The sequence below is a fragment of the Eretmochelys imbricata genome, chromosome 5 (genome assembly GCF_965152235.1).
Source record: "Eretmochelys imbricata isolate rEreImb1 chromosome 5, rEreImb1.hap1, whole genome shotgun sequence".
Taxonomy (NCBI): domain Eukaryota; kingdom Metazoa; phylum Chordata; order Testudines; family Cheloniidae; genus Eretmochelys; species Eretmochelys imbricata.
Window position 1 is genome coordinate 70,746,367 of NC_135576.1, and position 18,628 is coordinate 70,764,994.

General features: G+C 41.8%; 1 protein-coding gene across 1 annotated transcript in view; it reads left to right on the plus strand.

Moving 5' to 3' along the window:
- Nucleotides 1-18,628, plus strand: part of CAMK4 (calcium/calmodulin dependent protein kinase IV) — a 303,137-nt gene that overhangs the window by 177,915 nt on the left and 106,594 nt on the right. Inside the window, exon 5 of the mRNA XM_077816343.1 lies at nt 18,161-18,233. Within this exon, the coding sequence (XP_077672469.1) occupies nt 18,161-18,233 (73 nt within the window). The remainder of the gene's footprint in view (nt 1-18,160; nt 18,234-18,628) is intronic.

The window sequence follows — 18,628 nt, forward strand, 5'->3', positions numbered from 1 at the left end:
GGATGCTGTTAGCTGTAGGGAGGATACCCTAGAGGACTCTGCCCCAACCCAAAGACCTCTCCAGAGTGGGGAAGAAACTGAAGCAGGGAAATGCATATAGGTGGGTTTATTATTTTCTGTAGGTCTGTGTATTTGTCGTGAGGCTAAGTAAAGAATAACGGTGGTGTTAGAATGCTGTGCAAAGAGTGTTGGTCTGTTGGCTTGCACTGTTGTGTGCCCCTGCAGAGGTAAACTGTGAACCCAGAGGGTTGCAGTTCTGGAAGAGGGTGTGTTTAAGATACAAGAGCATCTGAAGAGTCCTTGCCAGTCCCTGGGGATAGGCAGTTGGACCATGGTGTCTGAGCTTTCCGAGGTGGGTACTAGACAAAGGATCTGCACCTCAAGCATGTGCCTAGAGACCCCATGCCAGGGGCAATGTCTGGACTCTGTTAAGTCTTCTGAATCTGAAAGCACACAGAGCCCAGTGAGGTGGGCTCCAAACATAATAGCCCGGGAGTGTCTAACGGGAGGGAACTTTAGTGGGGCTGCAGGGCTGGCCTTACCATAAGGCGAACTGAGGCAGCCCCCTCAGCTGCCAGACTGTAGGGGGGCACCACTCTGATCCAGAGTGTAGAAAATGATGTCTGCTGCTGGTGCATGTGTATTCTCTCTGCTCTAGATGCACAGAGATGGTGGAGTGCTCTGCTGGAGGAAGGAGAGACATAACAGGTAGGCAGGAGAAAAGGTGAGAGGGAATAACAGAAAGCAGCAGGAGCTGCAGGGAGAGAGAGGAGGAGGAGCCTCTTATGTACCTGTCTAGCACGCCCAGGAACCTGGACTGATTAACACCAGTTTCTCAGGGAGCTTCCTGTTTCCTGCTGCTTCCCTGAACCCACTTGAGGAGAACAGGCAGTCAACTGAAGTAGTAGGAGCCAGTTAGCCCCTTAAGACGCTGATATCTTCCCTCACTCAGGCCCTGCTACCAGCCTGCTTATTTGTTCCCTTCAACTGAGTGTTGAGAGCCACTATAGCTGGCACAGAACAGCAGTCGTGAGTGAAAGAAGAAAATGCCCCTCTGGGACAGTATTCAGAAAAAGAAAGAAAGCAAAGGAAGCTTTTCAATCTAAGCAGGAAGGAGCTCTCCTGAGGTACATAGACACATGTGTTCACGGTGAGCCTTCTGGCCCCGGTGAGGATATGAGTGGTGAGGAGATGCCTGATCTTCCAGTTAGTCAGAGTGCAGGTGACCTGGCAGCTACTGCAGCATCCATAGCTCCATCCCAAATGGAAGTAACCATGCCCATTCCTGAAGAAAAATGTAGATCAGAGAAGAGTGTGGTGGAGGCACAAGAAACAGCTGTTGCTGAGTTTAGTTCCTTAAGTCCTAGATGATCCAGGACTGTGGACCTACTTGAGTAGTAGCCTGAGGGACTTCCTTGTACTGCATGGGCCACAGCAAGTGAAAAACTTCATGTTCACCAAAGACAATGAAAATAGAAGTTTCCATCCAACACATTACTGGCATGAAATCCCCAATGGTGACAAAGTGGAGAGGCCATGGCTTATGTACTCAAAAACCCAGAATGCTGCATACTGTTTTTGTTGCAAACTCTTCCAGTCTAATATTCCAGCCACATTGGGTTCTACAGGAACAAAGGACTGGAAAAATCTGGCTAGAAATCTGGCATGCTATGAGAAGGCAGAAAATCACCAGCGAGTATTCCATAAATGGAAAGAACTTGAGATGAGACTAAGGTTAAAGGCCACCATAGATGATCAGCATCAAGAGATGATTGCATCAGAGTCTCTTTAATGGCAAAATGTTCTGAAAAGGCTCATTGCCATTGTGAGAATGCTTGCTACACAAAACCTAGCACTGTGTGACACTTCAGATCAGCTGTATGTGCCAAACAATGGAAACTTCCTTAAAATTGTGGAGCTGATGGCTGAGTTTGATGCTGTGCTCCGGGAGCATCTAAGAAGAGTCACCACCCAAGAAATGTACACACACCACTACCTTGGAAAAACAATTCAAAATGAGATCATACAGTTACTGGCAACAAAAGTCAAACAGAAGATTGTGGCAGATCTGAAGTCAGCAAGATATTACTCTATTATTCTGGACTGCACACCTGACATCAGCCATATGGAATAAATGACTTTAATGGTGCGTTTTGCAGCAACAACAGAACCTAGTGAAAATGTCCCTGCAATGGTGACTGTCAGAGAGCGTTTTCTAGAATTTATTGACATTGATGATACTACAGGAACTGGTATGACAAATGTGCTTCTTAAAAAGCTGGAAGATACAGGAATTGCGATAGCTGATATGAGAGGTCAGGGCTGCGATAATGGTGCCAACATGAGAGGAAAGACCAGAGGAGTGCAGACATGGATCCGAGAGTTAAACCTTCAAGCTTTTTTCGTCCCATGCATTTCTCTTTTGTTAAACTTGGTGGTCAGTGATGCAGCATCAGCTTCTAGTGAGACTGCTGAATTTTTTAATGTAATTCAAAGCATCTATGTTTTTTTCTCTGCATCAACTCATCAATGGCAAATTTTGAAGCAACATCTGGGAACATCCTTTCTGTCACTGAAACCACTGAGTGCCACACAATGGGAAAGTCGAGTGGAGGCGATAAAGCCTATCAAACACCAAATTGGGAAGATAGATGATGCCATAGTTGCCATTATGGAGGATAATGCTATGACAGGAACTATTCGTGGGAGAACAATGGCAGCGGGAAGTGGAATCACCAGAAACATACATAACTTCAAATTTCTCTGTGGCTTAGTGTTGTGGCATAACATACTGTTTGAAATAAATGTAAACAAAAGACTAAGGTGTTGACCTTGATATATCTGGAGGAATGGAACAACTGGACAAAGCAAAGTCATACCTACAGTCTTACCGGTCAGATGAGGGATTTCAAAATGTTCTGAAGAGTGCACAGAAGTTGTCAGAGGAACTTCACACTGAAGCTATTTTCCTACCCATTCAAGAATACAAGAGTCACCGAAGAAGAAGACATTTTGATTACGAGGCACGGGATAATCCCATAAGAGACCCCAAACAACAATTCAAAGTTGAATTCTTTAACCAGGTGCTAGATTGTGTAATACAGTCAGTTGAAGAACATTTCATGCAGCTCCAGGAACACAGCAGTATATTTGGGATGTTGTATGATATTGCAAAACTCCTCACTATACCTGAAGAAGACCTACACCAGCAATTCAGGGCACTAGAGACAGTGTTGACACATGATGACATGCGCAATATTGATGCAAGTGATTTAGGTGATGAACTGAAATCCCTTTCAAGATACATTCAGCAGGATCAACTCCAAAGGCTGTTTTGGAAAATATGTGCACAAATAAGATGACCACCCTCTTTCCAAATGCTTTTGTTGCTCTGTGCATACTTCTAACACTTCCTGTAACAGTTGCTCATCGAGAACGCAGCTTCTCCAAGCTGAATCTAATAAAAACACATCTACGCTTCACAATGACACAGGAGAGGCTGGCTGGCCTTGCAACCATCTCAATAGAGCATGAGCTGGCCCAGACCGTGGACCTTCAGGAAGCAGTTCAAATCTTTGCAACCAAGAAAGCACGGAAAGCACCACTTTGATTATTCAAACAGATAAAAATGCCAGTGTTTACTATGTAGACAAGCAAAGTTATATTTGCTGATCAGGCGTTTGAAAGTTAACTGTTACTTAAAATTTTTGAACAAGGCATTTTGAGTTGTTCATTCTCCTTTATTGGGGTGGGTAGCAGAGCAGTACCATGAGACTATTAGAACAGGAAGAAGGCAGAATTGAGATCTTTCAAAGTTTTGGCCCAAGTGAGGGTGTTTGGGGGCGTCATTTGAGCTCCCCGCCTCAGGTGCCAAAATGTTGTGGGCTGGCCCTGTAGGGCTGCATGTGTGTATGTAACAGGGAGTAAAAAGCAGTAAGAACTTGTTCTAATCATCAGATACAGCAGATATATCTGAGTATGCGCGCAAAGAAAATCTTATGAATAACAAGAAATCATTTTTTTTCATAGTTGCTTTTTAGAGTAGAAGCGCACTTCCAGATATCCAGGGCTACAGTGAACCAGATCATCTTGGAAAGTAAAGGCTTAAAATTGTTAACTTTTCAATACCTCGCATGAAGAAACTATTTTGGGAAGATGGGATGGGAAACGGCAAGTGTGCAAGCACGTTGCAGTAAGAGAATTGTGCCTGAAGATCACTTGGATGCTACAGCTGGTGCAGAATGCAGCTATACACTGACTGTAAACCAGTACTGACTTCTGGGAATAGATCACACCAGCGCTATAGAAGTTGTACTGGTTTCCTGTTGGGTACAATTCAAAATGTTGATTTTGATCTATGATAAAAACTCTGCAAGACAGATCCTGATTACATGCGACCCCCCTCTCTTGAATCTTGTCGGTGGTTGATATAAACTGGACATTTGAGCTAATAGTCTATATTTGAATGTCACGGAGCTGGTAGCCAGGTGTTCTCAGTGAAGGTCCCTTGACTCTGGAATTCACTTTCCCAAAGATCTTATAAGCTGTATCTTGTGAGACAGTGTGGTGCTCAGTTCCCAAACATTTGCTTGAAGGAGTGTTTAGATGAATGAGGGGTTTAAGGAACATCCTTTATTCTTTCATCTCTGGGAAAGAGGCAAATGTGACTTGCAATAAGTGAAAAGAAAAGGAGTACTTGTGGCACCTTAGAGACTAACCAATTTATTTGAGCATAAGCTTTCGTGAGCTACAGCTCACTTCATCGGATGCATGCTGTGGAAAGTGTAGAAGTGGTCTCTACAAATTTTTTACTTGCACTCTGCCCAGCACGGGAATCTTCTTTGTGCCTACTGCCGTCAAGTAATTTAGTTTTTAATCCTTGTCTAAAATGGGTCTCTGTTAATTTGCAACTGTAGAATGAATTCTCATTCTCCTGAGATTGAGTGAGAAGACAGTTCGGTGTACTCAACTGATACAGGCATCACATTCGGCATTCTTACACTGGAGATGCCATATGGTCAGGTGGCAATTCTCCATTAAGGGCCATGTTTTTGGAGTTTAATATACTCTCCCTAAACACACCCACATTGTATATCATTTAAAATATTATTTTATGTACATTTAGATGAGTTATGATGGGGAGCTGTCAAGTGTTGCTGTAAGCCTGTAAGCGAAGTAAAACAATGATACCCAAAATGATTACCATATTTTGCATAGTTCCAGAAATGATTCAACATGACTGACTACAGTTTTTACTATTTAAGTTAATTTCAACATGTTTATGTGGTGTTTATTGATCAAAGCTACCAAATGACAGTGTATTAAAAGAATTGGTATTACATGGGCAGATTTTGGGGTTTTTTTCAGAAATGATCACGCTGTTTAGCATGTGGCAAAAATGGCAAGTATCAACATTTCTGAATATACTAACATTAACTATTTTCACATTGCATATTCTTAATTGTCAAAGTATTTCACAAGCGACTATAACAGTTTTCTATATTTTTAATTGAAATTTGCTGACTAAATCAGTCTCGCACTGAAGGCTGTGCACATGCAGCAGTAGATGGTGGGTTCATAGTTTGTACTGCACAGTGGGTAGATATAAATGTATATGAATTTCCAATGTTATGCTTCTCCATTGGTAAGCTTTTGTACATATAATGTAGCATCTAGTCTGCCTGGTAGAAGGTTTAATTTGTAATTGCCTATGCGTGCAGTATTATGCTTTGAATTATTGTAGAAATTAGCTTTTAATTCAATAACATTTATGCACCAGTCAGTATTCTTGTTAGAGATAACAATACACAGCTTCATATTATGAATATACAAAAGCCACGTGAGAAAGAAGAGGACTAACAAGAAGTGGTGATGACAAAGTCCACAAGCAGTCCTTGCCTCTGCACTGAGAAGGGGTGAAAATTATGTTACAGCTTTTACTAACCATGTCATCAGCAAGATGGCAAACCCATTTGACCCTGAATCACAACCAGAGCTGTGTATCTACTGGATAATACATCTACCATCAGATGTACAAAGACTCTCCACTGAAAATAGCAAATGTTGGTGAAAAACCAAAGGGGAGATTTGTGAGAGATGCACTTGATTCTGATGGGACACACAGCTTCTTCAACCCAGTCAAGAAATCTGGCATCAGAACATTTGCTGACATGGCCAAGAAAACTAAATTTAAATCAGGTAAGAGAGGGACAATCACTGCAGCTATTAGTCCAGAAATTGTTTTCCCTAGAGTCCTGTCCTTAGCAAGATGCAGAGATTACTCTTGGGGGTGGGGGAATTATGCAAAAATTAAATTGTCTGTGCACAATATTTTAAAATTATGAATATTTTCTTTGTCAAAATAACAATATAATCATGACACTTTCAATAGTTTTGGTAATTTATTTCAAAATACCTGTCAGCAAGTATGTCTGTAACAATACAGACAACAAAAAAGATTCAGGAAATGTTTCTTTGACAAATTCCTTACTAGGCATATTAATACAGAACTTTGAGTAATAATTCATTTAAACTACAATACAGAAATGTATTTCCTGCACCTCTCAGAAGCAGGGGAAAGGATTGGGGCAGTCTGGGTAATGGAGGAGCTGAGGGAGAGGGAAGGAACCTGGGAGTGAACCTGGAAGATTGTTGGTTGTGAGTGAGAGAAGTATTGAACAGGGTTTTTGTTGGGGGGGGCGGGGGAGGAGGAATGGTTAGGGAGTTAGGGAGCTGCTTCCCTCATGCAGATCCTGGCTGACCCCTAGCCTTTCCCATGTAATCAGGCACACCTGCCCCTGTTCCTGTGTGTCCCTGCAGCCCCCTCCCATTCGGTCTCTGGCTCAATACTGTCACCCCACTAGCTCTAGAGTCTGCACCCCAGCCTGACTCTCTCACTAGCCCTTCTGAACCCCAATCATTGACCCTTCAGCAGTCTCATATGCCCTGCTCTGTCCCTCCCATGCCTCCTCGCCTGGCTTTGCTGTGAGAACCGCAGTCTCTTTGCCCAGCTGGCTGCCCCCTCTTCTGGTGCTACAGCAGCCCCTAGTGGGTGAAAGGCGTATCTGCAGCACTTCGCCAGCAGAATCTATTTTCTGCAGAGAGAAAAAAATCTGCAGGGACCATGAATTCTGCACATGCGCAGTGGCACAGAATTCCCCCAAGAGTAAGAGATGATGTTTCAATGGCAAACTGTTCTTAGTCATCCAAAAGGACTTATGCCTGTGTCCTTTTTTCCAAGCTGACGAAACAGTGAGAGGAACAGACAAAGCTGAATTAGGGCATTAACTGGAAGATCAAGCTGAAAGAATCTGAGCTAAAAGCATGCAACAAAGAAACCACAGTGTGCACCAGAGCTGCTGTGGATGTCATACAAATGGTGGCTGGAGACAAATTCCACACATTTGATTAATTTACTGCTGAGTACTTGAGGCAGGTCTGAAAAGGATTTGACAAAGCTAATTGTGTAATTGAAGTCTTTGACAGATATGACAATAATAACTGCAATAACATCTCTTACTAGCTGCAAGTTAAGAGTAACGAGAAGGGTCTCTTCAGGTATGTTAGCAACAAGAAGAAAGTCAAGGAAAGTGTGGGCCCCTTACTGAATCAGGGAGGCAACCTAGTGACAGAGGATGTGGAAAAAGCTAATGTACTCAGTGCTTTTTTTGCCTCTGTCTTCACGAACAAGGTCAGCTCCCAGACTACTGCACTGGGCAGCACAGCATGGGGAGGAGGAGACCAGCCTTCTGTGGAGAAAGTAGTGGTTCGGGACGATTTAGAAAAGCTGGACGTGCACAAGTCCATGGGGGCTGAATGCGTTGCATTCGAGAGTGCTAAAGGAGTTGGCAGATGTGATTGCAGAACCATTGGCCATTATCTTTGAAAACTCATGGCGATCAGGGGAAGTCCCGGACAACTGGAAAAAGGCTAATGTAGTGCCCATCTTTAAAAAAGGGAAGAAGGAGGATCCTGGGAACTAGAGGCTGGTCAGCCTCACCTCAGTCCACGGAAAAATCATGGAGCAGGTCCTCAAGAAATCAATTCTGAAGCACTTAGAGGAGAGGAAAGTGATCAGGAACAGTCAGCATGGATTCACCAAGGGCAAGTCATGCCTGACTAATCTAATTGCCTTCTATGACGAGAAAGCTGGCTCTGTGGATGAAGGGAAAGCAGTGGATGTGTTATTCCTTGAGTTTAGCAAAGCTTTTGACATGGTCTCCCACAGTATTCTTGCCAGCAAGTTAAAGAAGTATGGACTGGAAGAATGGACTATAAGGTGGCTAGAAAGCTGGCTATATTGTCGGGCTCAACGGGTAGTGATCATGACTCCATGTCTAGTTGGCAGCTGGTATCAAGTGGAGTGCCCCAAGGGTCGGTCCTGGGGCCGGTTTTGTTCAATATCTTCATTAATGATCTGGAGGATGGAGTGGATTGCACCCTCAGCAAGTTTGCAGATGATACTAAACTGGGAGGAGAGGTAGATATGCTGGAGGGTAGGGATAGGATACAGAGGGCCCTAGACAAATTAGAGGATTGGGCCAAAAGAAATCTGATGAGGTTCAACAGGGACAATTGCAGAGTCCTGCACTTAGGACGGAAGAATCCCATGCACTGCTACAGACTAGGGATCGAATGGCTCGGCAGCAGCTCTGCAGAAAAGGACCTAGGGGTTACAGTGGACGAGAAGCTGGATATGAGTCAACAGTGTGCCCTTGTTGCCAAGAAGGCTAACGGCATTTTGGGCTGTATAAGTAGGGGCATTGCCAGCAGATCGAGGGACATGATCGTTCCCCTCTATTCGACATTGGTGAGGCCTCAACTGGAGTACTGTGTCCAGTTTTGGGCCCCACACTACAAGAAGGATGTGGAAAAATTGGAAAGCATCCAGCGGAGGGTAACAAAAATGATTAGGGGACTGGAACACATGACTTACGAGGAGAGGCTGAGGGAACTGGGATTGTTTAGTCTGCGGAAGAGAAGAGTTCGGGGGGGATTTGATAGCTGCTTTCAACTACCTGAAAGGGGGTTCCAAAGAGGATGGATCTAGACTGTTCTCAGTGGTAACAGATGACAGAACAAGGAGCAATGGTCTCAAGTTGCAGTGGGGGAGGTTTAGATTGGATACTAGGAAAAACTTTTTCACTAGGAGGGTGGTGAAGCACCGGAATGCGTTACCTAGGGAAGTGGTGGAATCTCCTTCCTTAGAGGTTTTTAAGGTCAGGCTTGACAAAGCCCTGGCTGAAATGATTTAGTTGGGGATTGGTCCTGTTTTGAGCAGGGGGTTGGACTGAGGTCCCTTCCTACCCTGATATTCTATGAACTCTGTGAAAACTGCAGAAAGACAGTGCTAGAGAGGAACTAAGGTTGGATTCAAGAAATACTAGGTGATTGTAGACACCTTTCAGAGTAGCAGCCGTGTTAGTCTGTATCCGCAAAAAGAAAAGGAGTACTTGTGTCACCTTAGAAACTAACAAATTTATTTGAGCAAAAGCTGTAGCTCACGAAAGCTTATGCTCAAATAAATTTGTTCGTCTCTAAGGTGCCACAAGTACTCCTTTTCTTTTTGTAGACACCTTGTGCCTCCCCTGGTAAAAGTTTCTAAACATGACATCCAACAAGAAGTAACTTGTACAAATCCTCTGTGAGTATATTGTTCAAAATGTACCTGGGAATGTAGGAATGCAGCTGACACAAACACTCCTTGCTGCAGGCTTTTCCAGTGGTGAAGTAGCAAAGTCCATCACCAGTAGAGGTGTTGAAGCTGAAGACTTGTACAGCACTCAAGAGGAAGCAGACATCAGATGCTTCTGGATGCTGTATGTGCCAATATGGCGTTTGGGTCTCTTGGTGTTAAAGGGAATGTAGTAATTAGATTAGCTGACCAGATGTTTTGTCCTTGCTGTTCACTATATTCCAAAAATGGAGCATATAGATAACATTACTAGCACAACTGACATGCCTTGCTTCATATCTGTGCAAGCAATTTGTGATGCACTCACTCCTGACATTTCAACATACTTGCTGCATTAACAGGATGTGACTGTGTGTCCTATTTGGTATTGGGGAAAAATCTTTTTTTAATATTGTCATAACAAAGGGAGATTACCACTTCAGAGATCTTGCCAAAATGGGAGAGATGGATGGAGAAGCCACAATTTCTGAAGCAAGAAAGTTGGTAGAAGTGCTGCATGACCAGAGTAAGAAAGAAAAGGAGACCCATGGAGACCTGAATTGCTTGCGCCTCAATCTACCCATCAAAAAGAACAAGTTACTGGCCAAATTCCCATCATGTGGTGACAGTTTTGAAGAGCATGTCAGAAAAGCATCTTGGCAAACAAAGATTTGGATGTCTTTGCACATGGGTAAACCAGATATTGGATGACCCGTGCAACATGGACAGAAAATGTGGATGATGAGTTACTTCCTGTATTCTTCAAGGGCCCAATGGCATCTGAGCTTCTACAAGATCTTATTTTTACCATTAGAGTTCGCTGCACAATCACCTGTGTCTGTAATTGGAACAAACTCACCTGCACAGATCTGTGTACGTGTCAGGCAATGAAGACTGTAGTAACCTATCCACTCTTGACAGAGATCATAATGAGGAACAAGATGATGATGACTAGAAATGTCATCAGCGCTATTACACTTCAATGATACCTGTACAAATTTCTTTCCAGATTTTGTTTTATCCTTTCATTGTTGTTGTGATGCTTTGAGGTCACAAAAAATCCAATTTTATATCTTGAAACAATACATTGTCAGTAACAGAAATGAATGCAAATATTTCAAAGATGGTGTCATTATTTATCCCTATTTTTATGGTAACAGCACCACTTGACAGCTCCACATCATACCTCATCTTAAAGTAGACATAATAATCTTTCATGTGATGTATAACATGCATGTGCGTAGAGTGGGTACATTAAGTTGACCACAGCTGGTGCATGCTGCTTGCCTATTAATTTTAGTTTTGTATTGAGTATTTAGGTAATTAACAACTTCTCGTGTGACAGCAGTTGAAAAATATGATGGAAAAGCTTGTAATGTGGAGTAAAGGATGCAAAGTAATGGTAAGTAGAGAAGTTCTCAAGAATGTGAAGAGGAACAGAAGAGGCACTTTAACATATGCTTGTGCACACCCAGTTTTATGCATGTAAACATCTCATGTGAATATCAATTAGGTATATTTGGTTGTACACATACCCAGTAAGGTGCTGAACGGATCAAATGCACATACCTAACTTTGAAAATATGGCCCAGCATGTGGAACTTGAATAGAACATTTCATTATAATAAAATGTCTGTTTCATTTAGATGGTTTTAGTCATTTTCAGTACTGCGTCTCTTTCCTAATTGACTTTATTAATATGTGATTCCAGATTTACTTTTTCTCACATCTGTTCTTGGCTTATTCTTTCTTTCCTTTTTTAATGGTATCTCTCCTCCTTTCGTCCCTCCAAAAATAAATATATATATACTTTTTTGGCATGTCTGGCTCTCTGTTTTCTGTATAGCTTTCACCCCTATATATTATATACTGAGGGGACGGTCTTCCTTTTGTTTCTTTTAAAGTTCCTCATTCTTGCTGCTTTCTTTCAGCTGTCCTCTCAGTGAAGTGGGGGTCTTTTTTCATCCACATTCTTCTTATAGAATGACCTTTCTTTAAGCTAGATGTAAAGCATCAGCTCAGCTCTTATTAGACAGAATAAGAAATTGCTATTAATCTCTTTCTCTTTATGGAGATGGTCAATAAGGGAATGACCAATGTCCTCTAAGAGGGTAGTTTGCATTGAAACTTGCTGTAAAGAAGGCAATTTTCAGGCTCCAGAAGATCTGAGAGGTCATTACACCAAAGTAATGTTGCCATTCAAAATGTACCTTCTTCATATTAGTGTAGCTAAGATATGCAGCAGGGTGATGTGCATTGTAGCAAACAAAGTTCAGATGTTCTCCCAGCATTATTGCTCAGTCTAAATTACAGTGGAGAGTCCTTTAAACAATAAAGGTTCAGTCTCTACCTAGGAGTATGCCTCATCTCACCTACGCAGGTCCCATTTGCTTTGCTGGATAGCCATTTTAACAGATGCAGTTTGGTTTTACCTTCAATTTGTAACATTATCAATTACAAATATTATATTACAAATAATCTTGACTTCTTACATTCTCAGTCAGAAATTTAAGATCTAGACTAATGAGGAACTAGAACATAACTTCAGGTTATAAAGGCTGCAGATAGGACAGTCCATCGGGCTTGCACCTGTAGTTCCCATTATAACAAACTAACAAGCTGTATGCCAGAAATAATCACTTTATCACTGTTTTTCTGCTGCACCTTCCACACATGGCCCTCGCCACACAGCCTTCATCTGTGTTTTGTCTATTTACTATAGACTGTAAATGTTTTTGGACAAGGATTTAATCTTTGTAAAGAGCTCTATAGCAACGAGCACACAGGCAATATGTTAAAAACACATAATAAATACACCATGGTAAAAATAGCTAGAATTAAAAATATGGTTGTCTGGGGCATTCAATTATGAGATTTGTCCAAGATTGTTTCCCTAGTTCCCCAGATGAACCTAGCCAGGGCTCATTATGAAATAATTAATGTTCTCATAAAATGAGAGCATAGGTCTTAGCACATGCCCATGGCCTTGAAGTAGTTCATCAGATCAGACTGATCAGAGTAGTTTCAGTGATAACAGAAATGGAGTTAAGATTGTGTCAGCATTGCATTTATAAATTTACAAGAGCTAATTGCTCACCATAAAAACAAATTACTCCAGGCTTGCATCCAAAGTCAGAGCCCAGGAAGGGAATAGGTTTATCAAATCTGAAAGTTGTGAGGGGTTGGGAGGAGGTGGGGTGGAGATTTATTGCCTCTTGAATTGTTATAAGCATGTTAAAAAACAGCAGCAGCAAAAAAAAAACCCAAAAAACAAAACAAAAACCCACCATCAGTGGCTTCTAAACTATAAAATAATTTTGATTTTCAAACTAATATTTTGTTGACCATTAGGCCAAAATATGGATCAGTGCTTCAGGCAATTTTGATCACATTTTGTGTCAGACAGTGGTCCCCAAACTGTGGGGCATGCCTCCCTGTGGGGGTGCAGAGGAACATTCAGGGGGCATGTGGCAAAGCATGGGGGGTAGGGTGGGAGCGCCTCCCAGCCCCGCTCCATGCCCAGCTCTGGCCCCGGCCTCAGCCCCATCTCAACTCCGCCCCCAGCTCAGCTCTGGCCCCAGACACAGCTCCACTCCCCCCTGCTCAATGAGGTGGCAACATTTGCAGATAGTACAGAATTACTCAAGGTAGTTAAGTCCAAAGCAGACTGCAAAGAGTTACAAAGGGATCTCACAAAACTGGGTGACTGGGCAACAAAATGGTGGATGAAATTTAGTGTTGATAAATGCAAAGTAATGCTCATTGGGAAACATAATCCCAACTGTACATACAAAATGATGGATCTAAATTAGCTGTTACCACTCAAGAAAGATCTTGGAGTCATTGTGGATAGTTCTCTGAAAACATCTGCTTATGTACAGTGGTAGTCAACAAAGCTAACAGAATGTTAGGAACCATTAGAAAAGGAATAGATAGTAAGAAAATATCCTATTGCCTCCATATAAATTCATGGTATGCCCACACCTTGAATACTGTATGCCGTTCTGGTCACCGCATCTCAAAAAAGGTATTTTGGAATTGGAATATGTATAGAGAAGGGCAACAAAAACTATTACGGAGATGGAACAGCTTCAATATGAGGAGAGATTAAAAAGACCGGGACTTTTCAGCCTGGAAGAGAGATGACTTAGGGTATGTCTTCACTACCCGCTGGATCAGCGGGCAGCGATCGATCCAGCGGGAATCGACTTATCGTGTCTAGTCTAGATACGATAAATTGACCCCCGAGCACTCTCCTGTGGACTCCTGTACTACAGCGCCACGAGAGGCACAGGCAGAGTCGATGGGGGAGCTGCAGCAGTCGACTCCTCGCAGTGAAGACACCCCGGTAAGTCGATCTAAGTACTTCGACTTCAGCTACGTTATTCACGTAACTGAAGTTGTGTAAGTTAGATAGATCCCCTGCCCCAGTGTAGACCAGGGCACAAAGGAAATATAATAGAGATCTATAAAATCTTGACTGGTGTGAAGACAGTGAATAAGGAAATGTTATTTATTCCTTCACATAACACAAGAAGGAAGGGTCACCCAATAAAATTAATAAGCAGCAGGTTTAAAACAAACAAAAAGGAAGTATTCGCACAACACATAGTCAGCCTGTGGAATTCATTGCCAGGGGCTGTTGTGAAGGCCAAAACTACAGTAGGGTTCAAAAAAGAACTAGATAAGTTTGTGGAGGATAGGTCCATCAATGGCTATTAGCCAAGATGGTCAGAGACGCAATGCCATGCTCCGGGTGTCCCTAGCCTCTGAGTGCCAGAAGCTGGGAAAGGACAACAGGGATGGATCACTCAATGATTGCCTATTCTGTTCATTCCCTCTGAAGTATCTGGCATGGCCACTGTCGGAAGACAGGGTACGGGGCTAGATGGGCTTTTGGTATGACCCAGTATGTCTGTTCTTATGTTTACCAGGACTTTCTGAATGCTGACACTAAAAAATACTGTAAATGACTAGAGGTCGAAGGGGTTACACTGACAGATTGTATCCTTTGCATGAGGCAGGTCTCTTCTGCCCATTTCTCCTGGCACTACTGATGAAAGCTCAACATTCTGTCAGTTCTTGAAAAGTGTAGGCGATGTCTCTTATTTCTTCAACATGTGCTGTCTGTCCGTTAAACATTCCTACTATTCAATTCCTCAGATAAATTTATTCCTGAGTGCATAATGTCAGTCACATTGGTGAATACTCTCCCAGTTTTCTAACTCAATGTTTTGCAGCGCTTTGGGATAATTTTGGTATGAAAGATGTAATTTTATATAAAACTATGCTGTGTTCTGTTGGTGTAAAGTGGTTATTAATATATGTGTGAACTAGTGTTAATATTGATTTAAAAGTACCAGGGAGTCAGCAGCAGCTGTTCCATAAATAATATATTTTACTGGTGATACAGAACTGGTCTTAAGAAGTGAACAGCTACTGCTGTGGGATGTGTTTTCGGACTAGAACAGTGTGGTCTATTGAAGACAAGTGCATGAAAATGGCAACACAGAGAATATTGGCCCTCATGTATCCAGACAGTCAAAGCAATAGCATAGAAAGTAAATTATGTTTAAGATTACAGCTCTTAAAAATTGTTCTAAAATCTGCACCTAAAAATAATTCAGTGCTATGTTATATTAAACCACAAGAAAACTCCTCTTATGTTGAATTTTTTGCAGAAATTCCCGAGAGTAACAACTGAGTCTCTTTCTCTGATTCTCTAGTGAAACAGCAAGTACCATAAGTTGCTGTTTTTACTGTTGCATTGATGAATGGGTGTCACTTTAGACTATATTGTGTCTCCCTTTGAAGAACGATGAATAGAATGAGTGTTGATTATTAGGCAGACTATGAAACAATACATTGAAAAATATCCCTGCCTCATTGGATTTTTCCCTCCAGTCAAACTGAATCATCATTTTACTATATATTTCTCTACTGCTTGTCAGTTATATGATAAAACTGTAAATGGCATTACTCAAAACAAACCCATCTTTCACTCTATATAGGTACAATAAGGGGCTACCATATTTGTTAGATCTACCCTGATTGGTGGGTTATTACCTTTTTATAGTCATATATATTATACTGAAAGTACCAGTGACTACGTAATAATTTTTGTCACAAAGCACCTTTTTCATCAGCCCTTGTGCTGTCATAATGAAACACATCAGAGGGTGGCTGTAACAGGATTCACTCACCACTCTGGCGCCTTCTGCTGGCTGTCTTGAGGATTATCTCTGCATGTTAGTGTGCCTGCTACAGGTGGTGCCTCGCCACCATCGCTCGTGCTTTAGGACCTACATTTCTCCAAGGACCTCGACATCCTCTTCAACGACACAGCCCTTCAGCCATGCCACACACTGTGCTCCCCCCTTCGAGGGGACCTGCATTCTGCTGTTCGGCCACTTCACTTAGTGGCTACTACAGCAAATTGTCTGGCCACTTCTTCATGGCCACAGCATTCTCTTTGCCCTTCACTCAGGGCCTCAGCCTACAAATCTCAGCAGCCAGCCAGGAGCTGTTTCTCACTCTGCTGGTCCCTGCTAGCAGCACTGCTCTGTCCAGGGTGCTGGCAGTTCATAGAATCATAGAATATCAGGGTTGGAAGGGACCTCAGGAGGTCATCTAGTCCAACCCCCTGCTCAAAGCAGGACCAGTCCCCAATTTTTGCCCCAGATCCCTCAATGGCCCCCTCAAGGATTGAACTCACAACCCTGGGTTTAGCAGGCCAATGTTCAAACCTCTTCTCTCAGCCCTCCAGAGACACGGTCCTTTCTCCCAGGGTTCCCAGCGGAGAATTGCCCTCCTCTGCCCTGCAGCTCCCTTTTTATATGGGCCTGCTTGGCCCTGCTTGGCTAGTCCTTGCAGCCCTTCTCTGATTGGCTGTCTCCTGTGCAGCCTTCCTGGGGTTCTATTAACCTCTTAGAGCCCAGTGCGGGGCAGGCGCCCCATCACAGGGGCTCTCATTCTGATTGCCACACTCATCACAACAGCACTGCTGAAATAAGTACTGCAGAAGACATATGCCAAGTGTTCCCCTCCTCAATAAATCAGATTCTCAACCTTGCTCCAGGTATGTGGAAGCTTGTTCTGCCTTATCACTAAAATCAGTCACACAGCTTGCAGTCATTGATCTTACTGAAAGTACACAGCCATGCACCTCTATGTACTGTATCTAAGACAAAAAAATCGGTATATGTCAGGTTGAGCTTTTAAAAATCAATAAAATAATCAAACCTATCGGTCAAATGTGTCTTTGGTGTAACTCTGTTAGAGAGAAATGTTGTTGGTCATGAATGCTGTTAGAAAATACTGACAAGAGTACTACTGGGGGAGTTCTTAAATGAAGAATTTTTCTAAGTGTTCAGTGATATAAATCTTCTAAATTTTTTGTACATAGTTTACTAGTTTATATTCAAGTAACAATATATGACCTGAGTGCAACGTATTTGTTGTGCTGGGCTTTGAAAATTAATTCAGTTTTTAAACCCCCAAAATACTAAATGATTATAATTATTTATTTTTTTAAAATTTTCTTATTTAACTGTGTTTTCATATTTTGTTTCATTCAGTAATATTAGTTTATGGTCTTCCAGAATGTCCCAGAACATGAAACCCTGAATCAGGCACCAGAAATTCTGTCATTGCTGCTACCCATTTTTTTAAAAAAGGCATTTATATATTAATGTACCATTGTTTAAAAGAGAACACTTCCAAAGAGAACACTCTTTAAACACATATATTTTTCTCTGATAAAGAGTTGAATCAATGTTAGAAAAGAAGATTTAGTCACTAGATTTTTCAGAGGTTCCTGGTACCAACAAAGCCCGTTGAATTCACTATGAGCTGCAGGTGCTCAGCATTTTTGAAAAATCAGGCTATTAATTGTCATGAGCAATATGCACATACTGTACTGGGCTTTATGAATTAAAGAACAATAAAGTCTTGCATTGTAGAGGACAAATCAGCAGATTGCTACATGGATAATTTGCAGCCGGCAGGTTCTAACACCAAACACCCTAGCTTGACTGTGAAGAACAGATCTTAGTGGGACATTGCAAATGGATGGCACATCATTTTTAGAAGAATGGCTTAAACTAAATATAAATGTAGGAAAGCATCCCCAAAAGATGTTATAGATGATTTGGCTAGCTGGGATTTTCTAAAATTCATCATCCTATAGAGTTCTAATACCTTTCTTTTGCAGACTTTATTAGTAGTTATGATTTTACTTCTACAACAATAAACTGGTATTTAAAAATCCTCTTTTTTTATGTTAACTAGGAACCGCAGGTAAAGTACAGATGTATAGACCTAGCTTTAACCATCAGAAATCTGCAATTTTGATTCTGCAGAGAGCATTGCAGCCTACCTGACATGTCCGAATTTGATTATTTCTGATTAATTTTTTTATGAAGCATTTACCTACATTGCATGCTTATCTATATCTGAGTCTGAGCGGTATCTCCTGCTTCTTTCTAGGATTGTGGAAAAAGGATATTACAGTGAGCGAGATGCTGCCGATGCTGTTAAACAAATCCTGGAGGCAGTTGCTGTAAGTATTACCTAGGATCACAGGCTCAGCACATAATAATCTTTTATTTATTTGGAATAATTGCTTAATAAGTACACAGGTGCAAAAGAAGCAGCTGTTCCTTGTAACTAGTCTATACATTCATTTCTATAATTACTGTTCTATCAATCCCCCAAAAGTAGTGATATCTCAGAGGCAAAAGTGACCTTGAGTGACACCAATATATCTCATGCTATAATTCATCTGCTATAGTTGAATTAATGTTCTTTATCACTACCCATTTTCAAAAACCTGCAAAGGTCAGTATAGGTCATTTAGGACAGAAAATGATTTGAGGTTGCTGGCCCTTTCGTAGTCTTCCATTCAAATTTTTGTGAAGTGCATCACTATCATTTATTTAGGATTCCTTTTTATAC